Consider the following 22,125-nt stretch of genomic DNA (forward strand, 5'->3'; position numbering starts at 1 on the left):
ATTACAAAAAAATAAAAAATACAATTCTATACATATCAACACCTTTTTAATAAAAGACTTTAAATATAAGCTATTGTTTAAAAATGGTAGCTAAATAACTTAATGAATCTCTAGAAAGGTAGGAGACAAATATGTGTTTGTCAGAGTTTATTAAACACTGATATATAAAGTCCACAGATAATTCTCTTGCACTAGCATTATATAAAAAAATTTCAAGATAAATGAGAAACCACTGGCAAATATATACATACACATATATGTGTGTGTGTATATATATCTACTTAAAGTCATTTTCTATGTTTGAGATATGTTTTATATGCTTTTAAAATTTTTCCATTGTATAATTTATTTTTATTTATTTTTTTAAATAAATGTATTTATCTATTTATTTTTGGCTACGTTGGGTGTTTGTTGCTGCACGCTGGCTTTCTCTAATTGCAGCGAGCGGGGGCTACTCTTCGTTGCGGTGTGTGGGCTTCTCATTGCATTGGCTTCTCTTGTTGCGGAACACAGCCTCTAGGCACGTGGACTTCAGTAGTTGCAGCAGGCGGGCTCTGTAGCTGTGGCTCGTGGGCTCTAGAGCACAGGCTCAGTAGTTGTGGCACACGGGCTTAGATGCTCTGCAGCATGTGGGATCTTCCTGGACCAGGGCTTGAACCCGTGTCCCCTGCACTGGCAGGTGGGTTCTTAACCACTGCGCCACCAAGGGAGTCCTATAATTTGTTATTTTTAGCAATAAATAATACCAGTAGTCCGAGGAATAGTGATTTTTAGTCTTTGTTATTTTAAGAGCATAATAGGCTTACTCAAGCACTATAATCACAATATTTTATTAACGCTGGTAGAACACTGCTTCCAGCCTGGGAGTATTAATGAAAGATGGGGCAATTCAGAAATGCTTCTGAAATTAAAAATTCCTTCTACCCATATCCTACCCTTCTCCTTATAATCATTAAGGATGAATATCAGAGTATGAGAAAATACTATGTTACAAATAATCTTGGAGACTTTAGGAGTTTTCTGCACCCCCCCCAAAAAAAACAACTATAAGTAATGAAAAAGACATACGATAACAAATAATGGTGAGGATGTTGAGAAATTGGAACCTTCATACACTTCCGGAGGGAATGTAAAATGGTGTAGTCACTTTAAAGATAGTTTTGTGGTACCTCAAAAAGTTAAACATAGAGTTACCATATGACCCAGCAATTCCCCTCATGGGTAGATATCCAAGAGAAATCAAAAGCACACGTCCACACAAAAACTTGTACATGAATATGCACAGAACATTATTTACGAAGGCCAAAAAGCAGAAACAACCCAAATGTTCATTAACAGATGAATGGATGAACAAATGTGCTATATCCATACAAATGAATATTACTCAGCCATAAAGTGAATGAAGTACTGACACATGATACAACATTGAAAACATTAAGCTAAGTGAAAAAAGAAACAGGAGAAAAAGAACACATATTTCATATTTATATGTGAAATATCCAGATTAGGCAAATCTACAGAGACAGGAAGTAGATTAATGGTTTCTAGGGGCTAAGTGGAGAGGATAGTGGGGAGTGCCCAGGAAGGGTACAGAGTTTCTTTCTGTGATGACGAAAATGTTTAGGAATGAGGCAGTGGTGATGGTTGGGTATTCTGTGAATATACTAAAAAAACCCCACTAAGTTGTATACTTTAAATGAGTGAATTTTATGACATTTGAATTATATCTCAATTAAAAAATTCGCTTTTCAAAAAAAAGTTTCCCTTCAACATAAAATTAAATTTCTGATCTAACATTCAGATAAAGGAAATCTTTCTCCTTTTCCTCTTTCATGAATAAAATTTGTAATAACTTCAATTACCAGTACCTCTGAAAGCAAATTTCACATTAACTTTGCCATTTTCATGTGAGAGGTGAAATTGTTATTTCTTATTTTGATAAATCAAAAAGAATGAAACCAGCTTTCCCCTAGATGAATTCTTCCTTCTCCTCCAATTTGTACTGATCTGATAGCAAGAGCACACCTGAGGCTACATGCCATCTAAGACAAGAAAAGCTTATTCCGAGCTATCTGTCTATACAATACATTTTCAAAAGCCAACAGTACAACTCAGTAGGCTGTTAATAACTTTCAGAAATGTCAGTGGACAATTAGATGATGTTATTGAGAAAGCTCTGAGCAAATATCCAGACTGTTTTTTTCTTTTTTAATGTAGCATTGAACTGAATAGAAATTGAACAGACCTCAGAGCTAAAGTAGACTGATGGGTGTGTGTGTGTGTGTGTGTGTGTGTGTGTGTGTGTGTGTGTGTGTGTGTGTGTGTGTGTGTGTGTGTGTGTGTGTGTGTGTGTGTGTGTGTGTGTGTGTGTGTGTGTGTGTGTGTGTGTGTAACAGAGAGGGAGAAAGAATGAGATTACATTTCTCCATGTACTTTCACTCATGGATATTGGAGTCATTATTAGTTCTGAAAAGACTAATCTTTCCTCATTCAGGAATCTCAACTACCTTTTAAATAAGATACATGTGAACTAAATTCATTTGACTCACAGGAGGCGATGGGTCACAAGGCCTGAGACCCTCACTTACCCCTTCCAGAGCAAGGCAGAGCAGAGCTTCCCTGGCATTTCTTGATGCTCTCCTCAGCTGACAGCGGGCAGGAACGTGGGTGCTCGCACTTTTTCCCATACCAGCCTACTTTGCAGTCACATCTTCCACAGTTACACTGCCCATGACCTTCACAATGGGAGTAATAATATATATATGTTATTGTATTTATGAGCCATACATATATATATATATATATGCACATGTATATGAAAAAAATATACCAAAGCCAGAATTAACTTTCATTTCAACAGTGAATGTCACAAATGAGTCACGATCTCAATTAAACTCAATATAAAACATTAAGGCAAAAGCCCATTTTTCTCAATGTTCTTAAAAACCTGATCTAGGTATATTGATTGATCACGGGGAAAGAAAAACAACAACTCCAGATCAGATAAACAGGTTCATAGGGCTATCAACTTGAATCTTTCAAAATCCAAGTGCATGAGATTGAATTAGTCTGCTAATTTAGTCTGCTAAAAAGGAGGATTTGATGAATTGGGCAATTAATTCACGTGGAGAAGAGCCATAGGAAATGGAAAACAATTTGTTTTTGAAACAGGGTCTTAGTTTCTAGAGTCCCTCACACTTTATTTTCATTATCTTTTTACTACACATTACATGCTTAGCCTATAGACCCTTAGCTTAAAACCAGTAACCTGTGTGGAGTTCGCAACCCTTGAAGACTAATTTCCTATACACAAAAGAGGTCAGGAAAGATATTAAATTTACATGGGCACAGAGCCTGTAAAGAACTGTGACAAGTACTGATATGGTATAGCATAAGATATCAATCAAATAAGTAGGTTCAAATCCTGACCCTGTTCCCTACAGAGTAGGGCTGCTCAAATGACAACCTCGTTGAGGTTTAGTTCTTCATTTTAAATCAGATTATCTACCCACATTTATCAGGAAGTACATAATATATCTTAAAATGCTACATAGAAGTGAGCAATTTTTATTTTTATTCACTTGAGCCCACATATACAACCAAGTAGAAATAGAAAGGAAAGGAAAGCACGATAATTTAGCTGAGCTTTTCCTAACTCCTAATAACCATTCAGATACTCATTACAGATACAATGTAAAGTAGATTTCTATAATTTCTCCAAAAATGTATGAAGAATTTTAAAGCAAGTGGAATTACACTTTCTTTAAGCAAATCAAATATAATGCTAATGAATAACAATCGCTGCTATTCTGTACTTGGCATCTGATATTAATATATATCACACAATATGGAAACCGGTATGGACCAGTCTTCAGGGAAGGCTGGTCTGTTTTATCAGTATTCCATGAGGTCTGTGGTCAGATGTCCATCTTTTGAGTTTGAAGTACTGGACAAATCACCTATCAGGAAGCTTTTCACTATCTATAAATCTGGTTCTTCACGGAACAAATCATAAAACCATAGGTCAAAGTAGGATGAGCTATTAAGGATCACAGAGTCCACATCTCTCATTAACACTAAATTCAATTCAATGCACATTTATTGAGCACCTACTACGTAACAAAGTCTATACAACAAATTGCTGTTAATACTTTGCCTTAGAGCTCATCATCTTAAAGGAAAAAACTTCTGATTGCTAATAAATACATATTACGTGACTATGATCATTTGGACTTTCAAATATAAGAATTTTTATTATAATAGTTTGACTTAATAGCAATTATATTGCAGAGATTGTTGGGTTCCATGGCTTCTTGCCATTTATCCTGGCTTAAGAAGTTCCTACACATCTTCCCAATCCTCGTGTATTGGGTTGGGCAAAAAGTTCATTTGGGTTTTCACTTAACATCTTACAGAAAAACCCAAATGAACTTTTTGGCTAACCCAATAATTTATTTATTTGTTTGTCTGTTTGTTTTTGGCTGAGTTGGGTCTTCGTTTCTGTGCGAGGGCTTTCTCCAGTTACGGTGAGCGGGGGCCACTCTTCATCGCGGTGCGCGGGCCTCTCACTGGCTAACCCAGTAATTTAGAGCAAAATTTGCAAACAGAGGTATGTTGCAAATGTATAGATAAATAACAGTTTTTAAAACAAAATCTTTAACGTTTAAAGTACAATCAATTCTGCTGTTTTATGGGAGCCAGTGGCTTTGAAATTCTTGGAGACAAGAGGTTTCATTTCAAGGGCAGTTAGATCTACCATGAGGAGGCTGGACAAAGTACAAAACATACTGCCATTTGTGGAAAACAAATTGACACTTCAACAATAAAAGTGAGAAACAGAGTTAGATTGAAAGGGGAAAAAAGCTTTACTCTTGAAACTTCAAAATAGCTGTGAAAGTTAGAACAAAACATCCAGTAGGTGAGGATGCCAGGAAATCTGTGACTACCCAAGAGGATGCCACGTGCTGCTGCAGGTGCCTGGAATTCACAGGCAGGGAAGGTCCTAATCCCTTGGCACGTGGAATAAAGTAGGAACCTGTGAGGAGGGAAACGGGGACTAAAGGGAGAACGTCCTCAACTTCTGTAGTTGGTTTAAGAGCAGCCATTACCTTCTATCTGAGATTAATTCACATGTCAACATTAAAAAAAACTGTGGAGGGCTTCCGGGAAGATGGCGGAGGAGTAGGACGCTGAGATCGCCTTCCTCCCCACAGACACACCTGAAATACATCTACACATGGAGCAACTCTGGCAGAGCACCTACTGAACGCTGGCAGAAAACCTCAAACCTCCCAAACGGCAAGAAACACCCCACGTACCTGGAGGGAATTAAGAACGCTGCTTAAAGGGGCTCCAGAGACGGGCGCGAGCCGCAGCTAACAGCGCGGACCCCAGAAACGGGCATGAGACGCTAAGGCTGCTGCTGCCGCCACCAAGAAGCCTGTGTGCGAGCACAGGTCACTGTCCACACCCCCCTTCCGGGGAGCCTCTGCAGCCCGCCACTGCCAGGGTCCCGTGATCCAAGGAAAACTCACCCGGGAGAACGCACGGCACGCCTCAGGCTGGTGCAACGTCACGCCGGCGCAACGTCACGCCGGCCTCTGCCGCCGCAGGCCCGCCCCGCACTCCGTGCCCCTCCCTCCCCGAATCAGCGGCTCCTTTAACCCCGTCCTGTCTGACCCTCCAGCGACCTACACGCAGAGGCGGGGCCAAATCCAAAGCTGAGCCCCTGGGAGCTGTGCGAACAAAGAAGAGAAAGGGAAATCTCTCCCAGCAGCCTCAGAAGCAGCGGATTAAAGCTCCACAATCAACTTGATGTACCTGCACCTGTGGAATACCTAAATAGACAACGAATCATTCCCAAATTGAGGAGGTGGACTTTAAGAGCAAGATTTATGATTTTTTCCCCTTTTCCTCTTCTTGTGATTGTGTGTGTATGCTTCTGTGTGAGATTTTGTCTGTATAGCTTTGCTTCCACCATTTGTCCTAGCGTTCTATCTGTCCGTTATTTTTCTCTTAATAATTATTTTTTTATTTCAATAACTTTATTATATTTTATCTTATTTTATTTCACTTTATCTTCTTTCTTTTTTCCTTCCTTCCCTCATTCCTTCCTTCCTTCCTCTCTTCCTCTGTCCCTCCCTCCATCCCTCCCTCCATTCCTTCTTTCTTTCTTTCTACTTCTACTAATTCTTTCTACTTTTTCTCCCTTTTATTCTCAGCCGTGTGGATGAAAGGCTCTTGGTGCTGCAGCCAGGAGTCAGTGCTGTGCCTCTGAGGTGGGAGAGCCAACTTCAGGACACTGGTCCACTAGAGGACCTCCCAGCTCCACATAATATCAAACGCCGAAAATCTCCCAGAGATCTCCATCTCAACACCAGCACCCAGCTTCACTCAACGACCATCAAGCTACAGTGCTGGACATCCTATGCCAAACTACTAGCAAGACAGGAACACAACCCCACCCATTAGCAGAGAGGCTGCCTAAAATCATAATAAGTCCACAGACACCCCAAAACACACCACCAGACGTGGACCTGCCCACCAGAAAGACAAGATCCAGCCTCATCCACCAGAACACAGGCACCAGTCCCCTCCACGAGGAAGCCTACACAACCCACTGAATGAACCTTAGCCACTGGGGACAGACACCAAAAACAACGGGAACTACGAACCTGCAGCCTGTAAAAAGGAGACCCCAAACACAGTAAGATAAGCAAAACGAGAAGACAGAAAAACACACAGCAGATGAAGGACCAAGATAAAAACCCACCTGACCTAACAAATGAAGAGGAAATAGGCAGTCTACCTGAAAAAGAATTCAGAATAATGATAGTAAAGATGATCCAAAATCTTGGAAATAGAATAGACAAAATGCAAGAAACATTTAAAAAGGACCTAGAAGAACTAAAGATGAAACAAACAATGATGAACAACACAATAAATGAAATTAAAAATACTCTACATGGGATCAATAGCAGAATAACTGAGGCAGAAGAACGGATAAGTGACCTGGAAGGTAAAATAGTGGAAATAACTACTGCAGAGCAGAATAAAGAAAAAAGAATGAAAAGAACTGAGGACAGTCTCAGAGACCTCTGGGACAACATTAAACGCACCAACATTCGAATTATAGGGGTTCCAGAAGAAGAAGAGAAAAAAGAAAGGGACTGAGAAAATATTTGAAGAGATTATAGTTGAAAACTTCCCTAATATGGGAAAGGAAATAGTTAATCAAGTCCAGGAAGAACAGAGAGTCCCATACAGGATAAATCCAAGGAGAAATACGCCAAGACACATATTAATCAAACTGTCAAAAATTAAATACAAAGAAAACATATTAAAAGCAGCAAGGGAAAAACAACGAATAACACACAAGGGAATCCCCATAAGGTTAACAGCTGATCTTGCAGCAGAAACTCTGCAAGCCAGAAGGGACTGGCAGAACATATTTAAACTGATGAAGGAGAAGAACCTGCAACCAAGATTACTCTACCCAGCAAGGATCTCATTCAGATTTGATGGAGAAATTAAAACCTTTACAGACAAGCAAAAGCTGAGAGAGTTCAGCACCACCAAACCAGCTCTACAACAACTGCTAAAGGAACTTCTCTAGACAAGAAACACAAGAGAAGGAAAAGACCTACAATAACAAACCCAAAACAATTAAGAAAATGGGAATAGGAACATACATATCGATAATTACCTTAAATGTAAATGGACTAAATGCTCCCACCAAAAGACACAGATTGACTGAATGGATACAAAAACAAGACCCATATATTTGCTGTCTACAAGAGACCCACTTCAGACCTAGAGACACATACAGACTGCAAGTGAGGGGATGGAAAAAGATATTTCATGCAAATGGAAACCAAAAGAAAGCTGGAGTAGCAATTCTCATATCAGACAAAACAGACTTTAAAATAAAGACTATTAGAAGAAACAAAGAAGGACACTACATAATGATCAAGGGATCGATCCAAGAAGAAGATATAACAATTGTAAATATTTATGCACCCAACATAGGAGCACCTCAATACATAAGGCAACTACTAACAGCCATAAAAACGGATATCGACAGTAACACATTCATAGTAGGGGATTTTAAAACCCCACTTTCACCAATGGACAGATCATCCAAAATGAAAATAAATACGGAAACACAAGCTTTAAATGATATATTAAACAAGATGGACTTAATTGATATTTATAGGACATTCCATCCAAAAACAACAGAAAACACATTTTTCTCAAGTGCTCATGGAACATTCTCCAGGATACATCATATCATGGGTCACAAATCAAGCCTTGGTAAATTTAAGAAAACTGAAATTGTACCAAGTATCTTATCCGACCACAATGCTATGAGACTAGATATCAATTACAGGAAAAGATCTGTAAAAAAATACAAACACATGGAGGCTAAACAATACACTACTTAATAATGAAGTGATCACTGAAGAAATCAAAGAGGAAATTAAAAAATACCTAGAAACAAACAACAATGGAGACACGACGACCCAAAATCTATGGGATGCAGCAAAAGCAGTTCTAAGAGGGAAATTTATAGCAATACAATCCTACCTTAAGAAACAGGAAACATCTCGAATAAACAACCTAACCTTGCACCTAAAGCAATTAGAGAAAAAAGAACAAAAAAAACACCAAAGTTAGCAGAAGGAAAGAAATCATAAAGATCAAATCAGAAATAAATGAAAAAGAAATGAAGGAAACGATAGCAAAGATCAATAAAACTAAAAGCTGGTTCTTTGAGAAGACAAACAAAATTGATAAACCATTAGCCAGACTCATCAAGAAAAAAAGGGAGAAGACTCAAATCAATAGAATTAGAAATGAAAAAGGAGAAGTAACAACTGTACTGCAGAAATACAAAATATCATGAGAGATTACTACAAGCAACTCTATGCCAATAAAATGGACAACCTGGAAGAAATGGACAAATTCTTAGCAAAGCACAAACTTCACAGACCAAACCAGGAAGAAATAGAAAATATGAACAGACCAATCACAAGCACTGAAGTTGAGAGTGGGATTAAAAATCTTCCAACAAACAAAAGCCCAGGACCAGATGGCTTCACAGGCGAATTCTGTCAAACATTTAGAGAAGAGCTATCACCTATCCTTCTCAAACTCTTCCAAAATATAGCAGAGTGAGGAACACTTCCCAACTCATTCTACGAGGCCACCATCACCTTGATACCAAAACCAGATAAGGATGTCACAAAGAAAGAAAACTACAGGCCAATATCACTGATGAACATAGATGCAAAAATCCTCCACAAAATACTAGCAAACAGAATCCAACAGTAGATTAAACGGATCATACACCATGATCATGTGGGGTTTATTCCACGAATGCAAGGATTCTTCAATATACGCAAATCAGTCAACGTGATACACCATATTAACAAATTGAAGGAGAAAAACCATATGATCATCTCAATAGATGCAGGAAAAGCTTTCAACAAAATTCAACACCCATTTATGATAAAAACCCTGCAGAAAGTAGGCATAGAGGGAACTTTCCTCAACATAATAAAGGCCATATACGACAAACCCACAGCCAACATCATCCTCAATGGTGAAAAACTGAAAGCATTTCCACTAAGTTCAGGAACAAGACAAGGTTGCCCACTCTCACCACTCTTATTCAACATAGTTTTGGAAGTTTTAGCCACAGCAATCAGAGAAGAAAAGGAAATAAAAGGAATCCAAATCAGAAAAGAAGAAGTAAAGCTGTCACTGTTTGCAGATGACATGACACTATACATAGAGAATCCTAAAGATGCTAGCAGAAAACTACTAGAGCTAATCAATGAATTGGGTAAAGTAGCAGGATACAAAATTAATGCACAGAAATCTCTGGCATTCCTATACACTAATGACGAAAAATCTGAAAGTGAAATCAAGAAAACACTCCCATTTACCACTGCAACAAAAAGAATAAAATATCTAGGAATAAACCTACCTAAGGAGACAAAAGACCTGTATGCAGAAAACTATAAGACACTGATGAAAGAAATTAAAGATGATACAAATAGATGGAGAGAAATACCATGTTCTTGGATTGGAAGAATCAACATTGTGAAAATGACTCTACTACCCAAAGCAATCTATAGATTCAATGCAATCCCTATCAAACTACCACTAGCATTTTTCACAGAACTAGAACAAAAAATTTCACAATTCGTATGGAAACACAAAAGACCCCTAATAGCCAAAGCAATCTGGAGAACGAAAAACGGAGCTGGAGGAATCAGGCTCCCTGACTTCAGACTTTACTACAAAGCTACAGTAATCAAGACAGTATGGTACTGGCACAAAAACAGAAAGATAGATCAATGGAACAGGATAGAAAGCCCAGAGATAAACCCACGCACATATGGTCACCTTATCTTTGATAAAGGAGGCAGAAATGTACAGTGGAGAAAGGACAGCCTCTTCAATAAGTGGTGCTGGGAAAACTGGACAGGTACATGTAAAAGTATAAGCTTAGATCACTCCCTAACACCATACACAAAAATAAGCTCAAAGTGGATTAAAGACCTAAATGTAAGGCCAGAAACTATCAAACTCTTAGAGGAAAACATAGGCAGGACACTCTATGACATAAATCACAGCAAGGTACTTTTTGACCCACCTCCTAGAGAAATGGAAATAAAAACAAAAATAAACAAATTTGACCTAATGAAACTTCAAAGCTTTTGCACAGCAAAGGAAACCATAAACCAGACGAAAAGACAGCCCTCAGAATGGGAGAAAATATTTGCAAATGAAGCAACTGACAAAGGATTTATCTCCAAAATTTACAAGCAGCTCTTGCAGCTCAATAACAAAGAAAACAAACAACCCAATCCAAAAATGGGCAGAAGACCTAAATAGACTTTTCTCCAAAGAAGATATACAGACTGCCAATAAACACATGAAAGAATGCTCAACATCATTAATCATTAGAGAAATGCAAATCAAAACTACAATGAGATATCATCTCACACCAATCAGAATGGCCATCATCAAAAAATCTAGAAACAATAAATGCTGGAGAGGGTGTGGAGGAAAGGGAACCTTCTTGCACTGTTGGTGGGAACGTAAGTTGATAGAGCCACTGTGGAGAACAGTATGGAGGTTCCTTAAAAAACTACAAATAGAACTACCATATGACCCAGCAATCCCACTACTGGGCATATACCCTGAGAAAACCATAATTCAAAGAGAGTCATGTACCAAAATGTTCATTGCAGCTCTATTTACAATAGCCCGGAGATGGAAACAACCTAAGTGTCCATCATCGGATGAATGGATAAAGAAGATGTGGCACATATATACAATGGAATATTACTCAGCCATAAAAAGAAACGAAATTGAGCTATTTGTAATGAGGTGGATAGACCTAGAGTCTGTCATGCAGAGTGAAGTAAGTCAGAAAGAGAGAGACAAATACCGTATGCTAACGCATATATATGAAACTTAAGAAAAAAAAAAACTGTCATGAAGAACCTAGGGGTAAGACAGGAATAAAGACTGTGTCCTACTAGACCTACTAGAGAATGGACTTGAGGAGATGGGGAGGGGGAAGGGTAAGCTGTGACAAAGCGAGAGAGAGGCATGGACATATATACACTACCAAACGTAAGGTAGATAGCTAGTGGGAAGCAGCCGCGTAGCACAGGGAGATCAGCTTGGTGCTTTATGACCGCCTGGAGGAGTGGGATAGGGAGGGTGGGAGGGAGGGAGACACAAGAGGGAAGAGGTATCGGAACATATGTATATGTATAACTGATTCACTTTGTTATAAAGCAGAAACTAACACACCATTGTAAAAAAAAAAAAAAAAACTGTGGTGGCATAAAACAAATCCGTGAACATGGTCAAAAGCTATCAATAGAGATTTTTAGAATTAAAATCTGGTCCAGTTAATATCTAAAGAAGTCAGATTAATTGTGGGTGCTTCAACAAATTTTGCAAAATGTACAGATGCACTAACTAGAAGAAATCTCTGCAAGTCTTTCCCCTTTCTGCCCTCATATTCACTCTGTTTTCTTTTTATTCTATCTTCCTCACTCAGTCTTTAATCTCTGTGCTTTTCCCCGCTAATGTTATGCAGCTTCACTTTTCTATCCCTTTGCTATTTCTGTGCACTACTACAAACTCCAGAGGTAAATGTGGCCTGTAAGGTCTTCACGTCTACTCCCTGTGCATTTAATGCAGCATCACAAACATTCTCAAGGATTACTCCTATAAGTGTCAGCGTCACCTCCAGGCATCACCAACTCCAAATAAAGTTGGGAAGACGATATAAAGTGTGTCCTCACTTTTACCATGTGTGTGATGATCCCTAAGCTTCCGTGCTTCTGCCTCAGGCTTGTACCCCAGCCCCTGCTTCATTTGATCAAAAGATGCTCTCAAAAACAGCTGCAGGGGCTTCCCTGGTGGCGCAGTGGTTGAGAGTCCGACTGCCGATGCAGGGGACACGGGTTCGTGCCCCGGTCCGGGAGGATCCCACATGCCGCGGAGCGGCTGGGCCCGTGAGTCATGGCCGCTGAGCCTGCGTGTCCGGAGCCTGTGCTCCGCATCGGGAGAGGCCACAACAGTGAGAGGCCCGCGTACCGAAAAAAAAAAAAAAAAAAACAGCTGCAGTCAATTGTGTACACACTGGAAAGAACTGATGAGATCGTGTCATTGCTGTGTTTGGCTTGCAATAAAAGGTTTGGCCTTTAAATAGGAAAGTATCAAAGTGGGAGAACATCGCCTAGTTCAGGACGGCCACTGCTCCTCAAATCAGCCACTGATGTGTCTTCTACACTTTGCCATTAGAAACCAACATCCACTGAACAAGTTCAAGCTGAGGAAAGAAGGGTTATGGCAATATGGATGACTTAAAGTAAACCATCCCTAATGAAATTCCTGAGAGTCAGTGAATATATGGCAACCAGGTTAAATGATGAAATAGTGGCATACAGAGTTTTTTTGAAGGTGTCATCGTTTTGGGAAAGTAGGAATACCTAAATCAAAGACCCCAATGAAGATCACAGAAGAAGCAAATGTAAAAGTAACAGAGAAAAGGTTTAAATAACTAGTCTAGCATGACGAAAAATAGTATCGACAGTGGTACTGCCTAATCTAAATGTTGATCAGAGATTAATTTGACAAGTTAAAACATAAACATTACTTTCACAGTAACAAAAATTAAATATGTTCTACATCTTTTAATAACTCAAAGTCACACGTTGTCAAAAATATGTTATGGATCCCACTTTAAATGAAACTGTACTTTTTCTATAAAATCCTTCATGGTATTTTATCAGTGGAGTTAGGAAAATCAGTTAGAAATGCAATGTATTGATACCAGATTCTGAAGCAGGTATTTAGCCTTTCAGAAAAGGCAGGAAATCACAAATTGAAACTGCAATTGCTTTTCTGAGGTGACAAGTTTCTCAATTCCAGCATAAAAGTTATGCCAAAGAGAGAGAGAGAAGGAATCATTTTATAGCGATAAAATGAAGATGAAAATGCTTGGTTTTGATTTATAAAGTAGAATTTAGAAATGATAAAATCTATTTAGCATGAAAATCCTTTAGACTGCCATAACATACTATATCAAGGTCTTTCCTAAACAAGTAGGGAAAAAAAGCATAAGTGAAGAAATTAGGAGGCCTGTGTCTTCCATCTAAATGTGCCACTAAGGTGGATGGACCTAGAGTCTGTCATACAGAGGTGAAGTAAGTCAGAAAGAGAAAAAAAAATACCGTATCTTAACATATATATATGGAATCTAAAAAAAAAAAAGGTTATGAAGAACCTAGGGGCAGGACAGGAATAAAGACACAGATGTAGAGAATGGACTTGAGGACACGGGGAGGGGGAAGGGTAAGCTGTGACAAAGTGAGAGAGTGGCATGGACATATATACACTACCAAACGTAAAACAGATAGCTAGTGGGAAGCAGCCGCAAAGCACAGGGAGATCAACTTGGTGCTTTGTGACCACCTAGAGGGGTGGGATAGGGAGGGTGGGAGGGAGGGAGATGCAAGAGGGAAGAGATATGGGAACATATGTATATGTATAGCTGATTCACTTTGTTATAAAGCAGAAACGAACATGTCATGGTAAAGCAATTATATGCCAATAAAGATGTTAAAAATTAACTAAATAAATAAATACATGTGTCACTAGTTCATCTTTCTGGCCTTTATCTCACTTTATCTTGAAAATGAGAGAACTAGAAGAAGTGAATTTTACCACACTGATCTGAAACGTCATGCTTCAGTGCTAGTTTGTCAAATCTAGGTGTGTATAAATACACATATATTTGGCCTGCAGGAGTTAATTTCATTGATTCTAACAAGGATTCCTTTAAACTCTGTAGGCAGAGGATCGACAAAATAGAGATGAAAGGTACAGAATGTTATTGTTTATCCCTGATAGCAAATATGCAGAACATACATTAGAGAACTGCTTTCAAAAGGTCTATGAGCATTGTTTGAACACACACACACACACACACACATCCATGACAATGAAAGAACATGGTGTCTAGTTTTGGTATGTAAATGGGATCACAGCCTGAACTGCATCACAAGGGCAGGAATTTGGCAGCAAGAGACACATCAAGTGGCATCACGCCCATGCTGAGCTTTAAAGGCTCTCAGGACATTATAGGAGAGCGTGCTGACACCAAAACTTATTTTTTTCTTTGTAATCATTGAGCTCTTTTGCATTAAGCTATCTAGCCTCAGAAACATCAATGCAGGACAAATGTAGTTCTATCCATTCCAGAACACTCTTCTTCCATAGAGGATATTTCTTGCCTTAAAAATGATCAAAAAATGCTCATGAACTGGAATCTGATATTTACAAGTAGCTTCCTACAAAGTAATATGAAGACCATCAAGAGAGAAAAGTTGGCGGGGGGATAAGTTAGATCTAACTAGTACTTGATTTTTTAAAAAAATCCATTTGATATATTATTTTCCCTTTCAAGACAATGCAAACTGGATATACGTAATCATTTCCTTCAGTTTCTTTCCTTAATGCTTTGGTAATCCATAAAGGCTAATTTCCCCACGTAATATGGTTCTATCAAATGATTCCACTTTCCAAACCAAAGGAACTCTAAGCCAGGACTAACTTTGTATTTTCATCATGTTGATAGGCAGGAACAAGCTGAAAAAGTGGAAAGTCACACTGCAGCATATTTTTCCTATTAAGAGATTTAGGGAAATAGACCAGAGTGATAAACAGCCATCAGGAATAAAGTTGTTACTTCCTAATCAGAAAGTCAAATCAGGGGAGCAGCTCATAGAATCGAAGTAATAGAGTAGTTGGTTCACTTCAGGATGGCTGGTCATGCCCCTGCCATTTTAGTCACACTCAAAAGTTGTCAACAGTATCATCTTTGAGCCGTGTGTGTGTGTGTGTATTTTTGTGGGTATATGAGTCATGTTTGTGTGTGGATGAATTCATGTGTCAGTGAACAACATTTAGGAGTGAAACGAAGAATGAATACAACTGATTTATTTGGAAGCAGGGAACATGTTTCAAAATTTGTATCCCACCCCCTATACCCATGATGCCTTAGGCACAAAATATTTACATTTAAGTGAGTTTTTGAACAGGTGAACGCATACAGTGGGAATGAATGAATAAAATAGGAAGGTCAATTAAACAAGATAACTATAATCCAATGGGAGATTTCCCTTGGACTTAAATAAGCTCAACACTCTCAGGAGGGCAAGAATGGGAGCTAAAAATAAAGCTGCGTTTCATCTGAGCCTTATCACACTCCAGCCCGGCATAAATCACTAGACAATAGCCATGTACTTGGCGTACTTCCGTCTTATTATCACTAAGGTATTAACACATTCAGTAATCAACTGCATGGCTCCCTTCCTGTGGTGCAACTTCGACAGGCAATTAGGAAAACTGCGAAGGCTAATAATTCACTAAGCATCATATATGGAATTCTACAGATATAGTGGGAATGAAGAAATACTCCAGAGGTTGATGCCTGCCCCAGATCAGAATGATGTTCAGAGAAGCTTAGTTTTATAAGAATTTTGAGCATCCAGAGGACAGCTCTTCCTTACCAAAATAAAGTAAAATTGAAGAATTTTATTTGTATCACTCGGAGATTAAATTACATGAGTACTTAGGCTCATGTAATGTGTTTTCAGATGACGCTTAAGGGCAGTGTGAACTTTGTCAAGTTGCTTAATTTCTTTGAACATTTCCTCTTCTGTTAAAATGTGGCTAAGAAAAAAAAAATGTGGATAATCACGTCTCCTTCTCTGAGTTAGGGCGAACATAAAATGGAATGAGGTGTGTGAACGAACTTGATGGGTATCTAATAGAGCAGGATCTCTGTCAATGTGTTTCTTCTTTCCTAAATTTCTCATTTTAAGTCTGGGAGACAGGCTGTGGAGAACTGTCCACATTTAATTCACTTCAATAAATAAATAAAAAAATCATAATCACAGCCTGATGTTTTATTGCTCAAATCACAGCCTATTACCCCATCACCTCTTCCCACCCCTACCTGTCTACATCCAGGGCATAGAGACCACGTACAAATTCTCTCCTAAACTCTTCCCATGAGAAACTCTACCAACCACACAACCATAACTGCCTGATCACTTAACTTTCTCTATAATGTTCTAGCATAGGGAAGGATGGAAAATGTGAGAAAGAAGAAAATAGGGAGCAGGAAGGAGGGATGGATTAGATGAAGTGGAAAATTTCAGATTCCAAGGAGACCTCCTCAATGGCTTCCACCTGCCCCACCTATGTAGTAACTCTAAGCCTAAATAACGTGCATCAGGAATTGTGAGCTTATGAAAGGATCCAAGTGTCAGCCTAAGTGTCAATGCCCATCTTCACCCCACGGCCCCGCTCCTCACGGTGAGATGGACTAGCTCACATGACCCTGAATTATCACCATGACGTAGTGATAATTCAGTAGTGTAATTTGAATTTTCCAACCCCACTCCAAAATCAGGATCATGGGTTTAACTAGAAAGAGTGTTCCCTATGCTTAAAAAAAAAGCATCCTATCAGAAAATCACAAAGTTAAGATTTTTATATGTAGTCTGATTATCTCTTTATTTTCCTATTTTAATGTATGTGAATTCATGTTTTATCACACAATCTTAAAAATGACAACCTTAAATGGTGTGCCCTGAGCCCCGGTATAGTTTTCTACTGACAACTCAGTGTTTATGACTCTGTAAATTCTCATGTTCAGCCCTGATCCTTCAGAGTCACGTATTCAACAGGCTGAAAAAAATGATCGGCTTTGGTTTGCCATTGGTCCTCTATGCCTGATATGTCTAGAAACGAATTTGACAATGTTCTTCTATATTCTCCATTTCAGTAAATGGCACCAACATTTACCCAGACAACCAGACTAGAAACCTGGTGACTATAGCTCTCCACTGCCTAAAACCATCTCTAGCATTGCCTTTAGAACAGAGTCTAGTTCAGCAGCAAGGTAAAAAGTCCTTCAGTCCTTACTTCTTGCTAGCTTTACCCTTCGTTACTTGTACATTCTGGTAATAACCAAGTTGATTCTAGGCCCCTGCACAGATCTTATGCCTCTTTCCCCTCTGCCTGGGATGCCCGTCGCAGAACTGTACGTGCACAGTGATCCAAAAGCATCATGCGATGCATGTCACACATCACCACCTCTGTGAAGAGCCTCACCCTCCTAATTAAAATGTCAAACAAGCCCATGCCCTGAGATTGTCAACCCCTTTCTCTGCTCATTTTAGTCTATAGCACAATGGCCATGAAAATATATAGCACTGACCTACTATACATTTTGTTTGTTTTTTTGTCTCTCCAGGCCCACCAGGATGTAAACTCCCCAAGGAGAGGACTTTCATCTGTTGTGTTCATTGCTACGTCCCCAGTATAAGTAAACATATGCATGAATATGCCAATCTCCCACACGATAGTATATTGAAATGCATGTTTATGTGGCAGTTTTCTTTGCTAAACAATAAATTTCTTAAGGTCAGAGCCTAGGCTTTTTTATATTTTAATCCCCTAATATCTCACACAGTGCCTATAGCATAATTAGCACTCAATCAATGTTATATTAAATTGAAGTTTAAGTTTAAACAAAGATTCATTCACTAAAGAACGAACCTTTAGATTTCTTCAGATTCAGAGACCTTGTTAACATTTTGATTTTAGCTGTTAGTGGTGGAGCCTGCAGCAGGTTATGGAATTCCCTGAACCTCAGTTTCCCCAGCTGTAAAATGAGAATAAATATGTTCCCTATGTCATAGTCTTTTATGAAGAATAAATGCAAATCTGGGAAGTGCTTTACAGATTGTCTGGCATACAGAAGTCACTGAATAGTTGTTAGCTGTTTTATTCCCATGGTGTTGACAATGAGGATAATAAAGAACACTTACCCAGAATGAATAACAGAAAAACCTGGAAAGGGCATAGTCTTTGGTCCTTGCCTTTGGCATTGGACTGACCCCATTCCTGGGGTGGGACAGTAAAGACAGTGCCACCAACAACTGCACAGAGCCCTGGGATGGAACCACAAATGAAAGCAGCTGCCTTGTGAAGTGTCTTTTTGAGAATATGGCCCCCATGAGCTACATGGTATACTTCAATTTCTTTGGGTGTGCCCTGCCAAAGGACAAAATGCTTAGGAAATGTTTTAGGAAATTCTCCCAAGCACAAGGGATCATCAGAAGAGGGAAATTCTTCTGCAGTGGGAAGCTTTAGCAGCAGGCTCTCCTCAGCCAGGACAGAGAAGTCTTTGCAGTTGCATAATCGTAATTAAATAGGGCAGCTCTTTTATCTCCCTTTGCTGGCAAACTTTCTGGAGACAAGCGGCGTTTCCTCTCTATATCCCTGTACCAACCAAGCAGTCAAGCATAAAGACGTGTATATGCCCATGTCTCTGTCTTCTCGATTGTCCAATATAACCAGACTGAAAAGGAGTAACTCTATTTTTGCTAAATGACACTTTTTCAGATAAATCTGACTGCCTGTTTTTTTTTTTTTCCGCTTTGCACTATTAGAAATTCTGGCAGGATGTATTTTTTTTTTCCTTTGCATTTAGATTACAAACTCCATAATGTCAAGGATGTTTGTCTCCTTCACTGCTGGTACCAGTGGCCCAGAGGCCACTGGCAAATAGTATCGAGAGCCTGGAAAATAGTATCTGTTCCATAAAAATTCATGGAATAGAATTTTTTTTTTCTTTTTTTTGCATACGCGGGCCTCTCACTGTTGTGGCCTCTCCCGTTGCGGAGCACAGGCTCCGGACGCGCAGGCTCAGCGGCCATGGCTCACGGGCCTAGCCGCTCCGCGGCATGTGGGATCTTCCCGGACCGGGGCACGAACCCGTGTCCCCTGCATCGGCAGGCAGACTCTCAACCACTGCGCCACCAGGGAAGCCAGGAATAGAATTTTTGAAACCACTAATTGATATTCAATTGTAGGCTGCACTGCAGAACAATTTTAGTATATAAATCATACCAAAGAAGCAATGCATTGAACTACCCATGAGAACTATATTGTCCTAAGTCTCGTACTATATTGATATGGCTGCCATAATGGTACCTCTCCTGTTCACGGTCAGGTCTGCTAGCTTTGTATTCTCACGGTTGTGTATTCAATACTTGGAGGTAATAGTTCTTCTTGGTGAGGAATTAGACGAATTTTCAGAGAGCAGGTGCATTTTCCTCTCAGATCTTTGCCCAATGTGTGATTCCTCTAACAGTTTCCACGTTGCTATTTGGAGCCCTATGGATACCGAATGCTTTAGAAGGCGCATTCCATTCTTTTATGGTTTCTGTGAGAAGCCGAATAAATCTTGAAAATGGGGAAATGACTATTTTCTTATTTAAAAACAGGAGTTAGGCAAGCACTTACCAGAACAGAAGTCGTCAGAATATCTGTCGTAGACAGCCTTGCAGTCCCTTTCATCACACTCACAGGTGTCCCCATGAATATCCCCCCAGTCTCCAGTCGGGTCAACATCATGGCAAGAACATTCACCACACACACAAATCCCTAGAGGGTAAAAATAATTTTAAATGGGTCTAGTGAAGAAAAATCATGAGAGAAAGCATCTTACACATTGCTCTTTTTTTTTCTGTTGTTACTTTATATTTGGAAAATACACGTATTCAGGAAAAATATTCTATAGAGGAAAACACCATCTAAAGTTAGCAGTAGAGATTCGTTAATAAAAGTTATTATCTATGTCTATACTTATGTGCGATCGCAGGTTGTGAAATGAGCACCGTGCTGGTTTGACTCAAAGATAATACCAACACAATTAACGTAAGATGTAATCCTTGCTCTCAAGAAGCTTATAATTTATTTGATCAAAAAAAGCTAATGAAAAACAAACAAGCACCTAAAGTACTAATGTTTTGTAAACTAGGACATAAATACTGTAAGAGTTTGGGGAAGGGGAAATCAGTGTGGGCTGAAGTAATTAAGGTAGATGGCTTGGATAAGCATAGAGAACGGGAAATGTTCTAGGAGGACTGAAGGTAGAACAACTCAAGGAAAGTCAAGAAAGCAAGAATAAGCAAAGGAGGGTGGGAACGGACGTGGGGATCCTAAGTAGACCTGACTCATTGGACCAGAAGGTGCATATTAGGAAGACTGAGAAGTCAGGTTGGCTGGATCAGATGAGCTCAGGTTATAGAGGACATTGGTGTAGACGGAAAGATATAACTTTGGTCGTTGGGAGATTTGTATAGGAGAAATGCTTAGTTGTAAATCATATTAACTTTGTGTGAATTTTAGTAATCATCTTTAGGGTAACCAGTTAATCACTGTGAAAAAAAAAAAGTTAAATCCCTTTCTTACCTTTTAGATCAAAGTAAATTCTAGCTAGCTTAAAGATTTAAGGATATAAAATAGAACCATAAAATATGAAATAAATTTATTTTTATTCAAAAGCCTCAAAGCAAATTATTTAAAGGAAAAAAGAAAAAGCTTTAATGACATAAAAATCTAAAATTTGGGTTGGGGGCAAGACACCAGAAACAAACTAAAAGATAAAAACAGCTAAAACTGTTTGGTCATATGTCTGGTCATATGTATGTACAAGACAAAGCTACTTTCACAAACATATAAACAATTCTTATGAGTTCATATCTAAAGACAAATATGCCTACAGCAAAACAGACAAAGGCAAAGGACACCAATTGGAAATTCTGTGGAGAGACGTTATGATGACAGATAAACATAAAAATGTTTACCACTCAAGCTACCATGATGAAGGGGTGAGGGACTTTTAAACAATAGTGAGTTAGAAATTATTTCAGACATACGACTGACAGAAATAAAAAAGATTGTTAGGATCAAGAGTTGGTGAAATGTCCAAAATGTCCAACTTTCTGGGTGGCAATTTCACAACATATACTTTTTAAATGTGTGTTACATATAACATAACAGCACACTTCAATTAACATATCTAAAGGAAAGGAAAAGTACATGTACAGGGATATTAAATATGGTGGTATTCATGTTATTGAAAAACCACTAGTGACCTAAATGTTCATCAATGGGGAATTCATGAAGTCATGGCCCATGCAGAGCTTATATATTAAAGGAAAATACAGGTGAATTAGCAGGATATATAATCAGATCTACTCTGCAAAAATTAAAGAGAGGACTTTTCTTTATAATTTTGGTCCCAAGGTCAGGCCTTTTGCTTTCCTTTCTCTCTATGTACAGAAACCTGGCGCATTTCACTCTTCTATGACAGCCTGTAAAAAAGATAAAGTTGGTTGTGTGCCCAGGATTTCATGTAAGCATTACCTATTAAAGTGTATCATTCATTTAGAGAAATGAAAAAAAAATAAGTTTCCAGCTTTCTAGGTTTTTACTACTGTATAGAAGGAAATTGACCACTCACTGATATCTTCAAGTAGTCAGAAGAGTCCAACATGGCTCTTTATCTACCAGTACAGCTGACAAAGGGAAAAAGAACAAGTATTTGCAAGGATTTTCCTAAAAGTGTTTAAAACTATTTGATTTGATATCAAACGCTTAGTTAACTCGCGTTAAATTATGTTAGCAATACTAATATATTTTTTAAATTCCTGCTTAAAGTCA

At 38.8% G+C, this 22,125-nt stretch overlaps 1 protein-coding gene across 32 annotated transcripts in view; it reads right to left on the reverse strand.

Moving 5' to 3' along the window:
- The window catches only part of ITGBL1 (integrin subunit beta like 1), a 292,671-nt gene that overhangs the window by 160,205 nt on the left and 110,341 nt on the right, over positions 1 to 22,125 (reverse strand). For all 32 annotated transcript variants that reach the window (XR_010936923.1, XR_010936922.1, XR_010936921.1 and 29 more), the window contains exons 6-7: positions 19,921 to 20,061; positions 2,589 to 2,735 (exon numbers count right to left, since the gene is read on the reverse strand). Coding sequence is in view for 29 of the 32 variants with exons in the window: in XM_067713272.1 (XP_067569373.1) it covers positions 2,589 to 2,735; positions 19,921 to 20,061 (288 nt within the window). In the remaining 3 variants the exon portion in view is untranslated. The remainder of the gene's footprint in view (positions 1 to 2,588; positions 2,736 to 19,920; positions 20,062 to 22,125) is intronic.

Source organism: Pseudorca crassidens, chromosome 18 (assembly GCF_039906515.1).
Source record: "Pseudorca crassidens isolate mPseCra1 chromosome 18, mPseCra1.hap1, whole genome shotgun sequence".
NCBI classification, from domain to species: Eukaryota; Metazoa; Chordata; class Mammalia; order Artiodactyla; family Delphinidae; genus Pseudorca; species Pseudorca crassidens.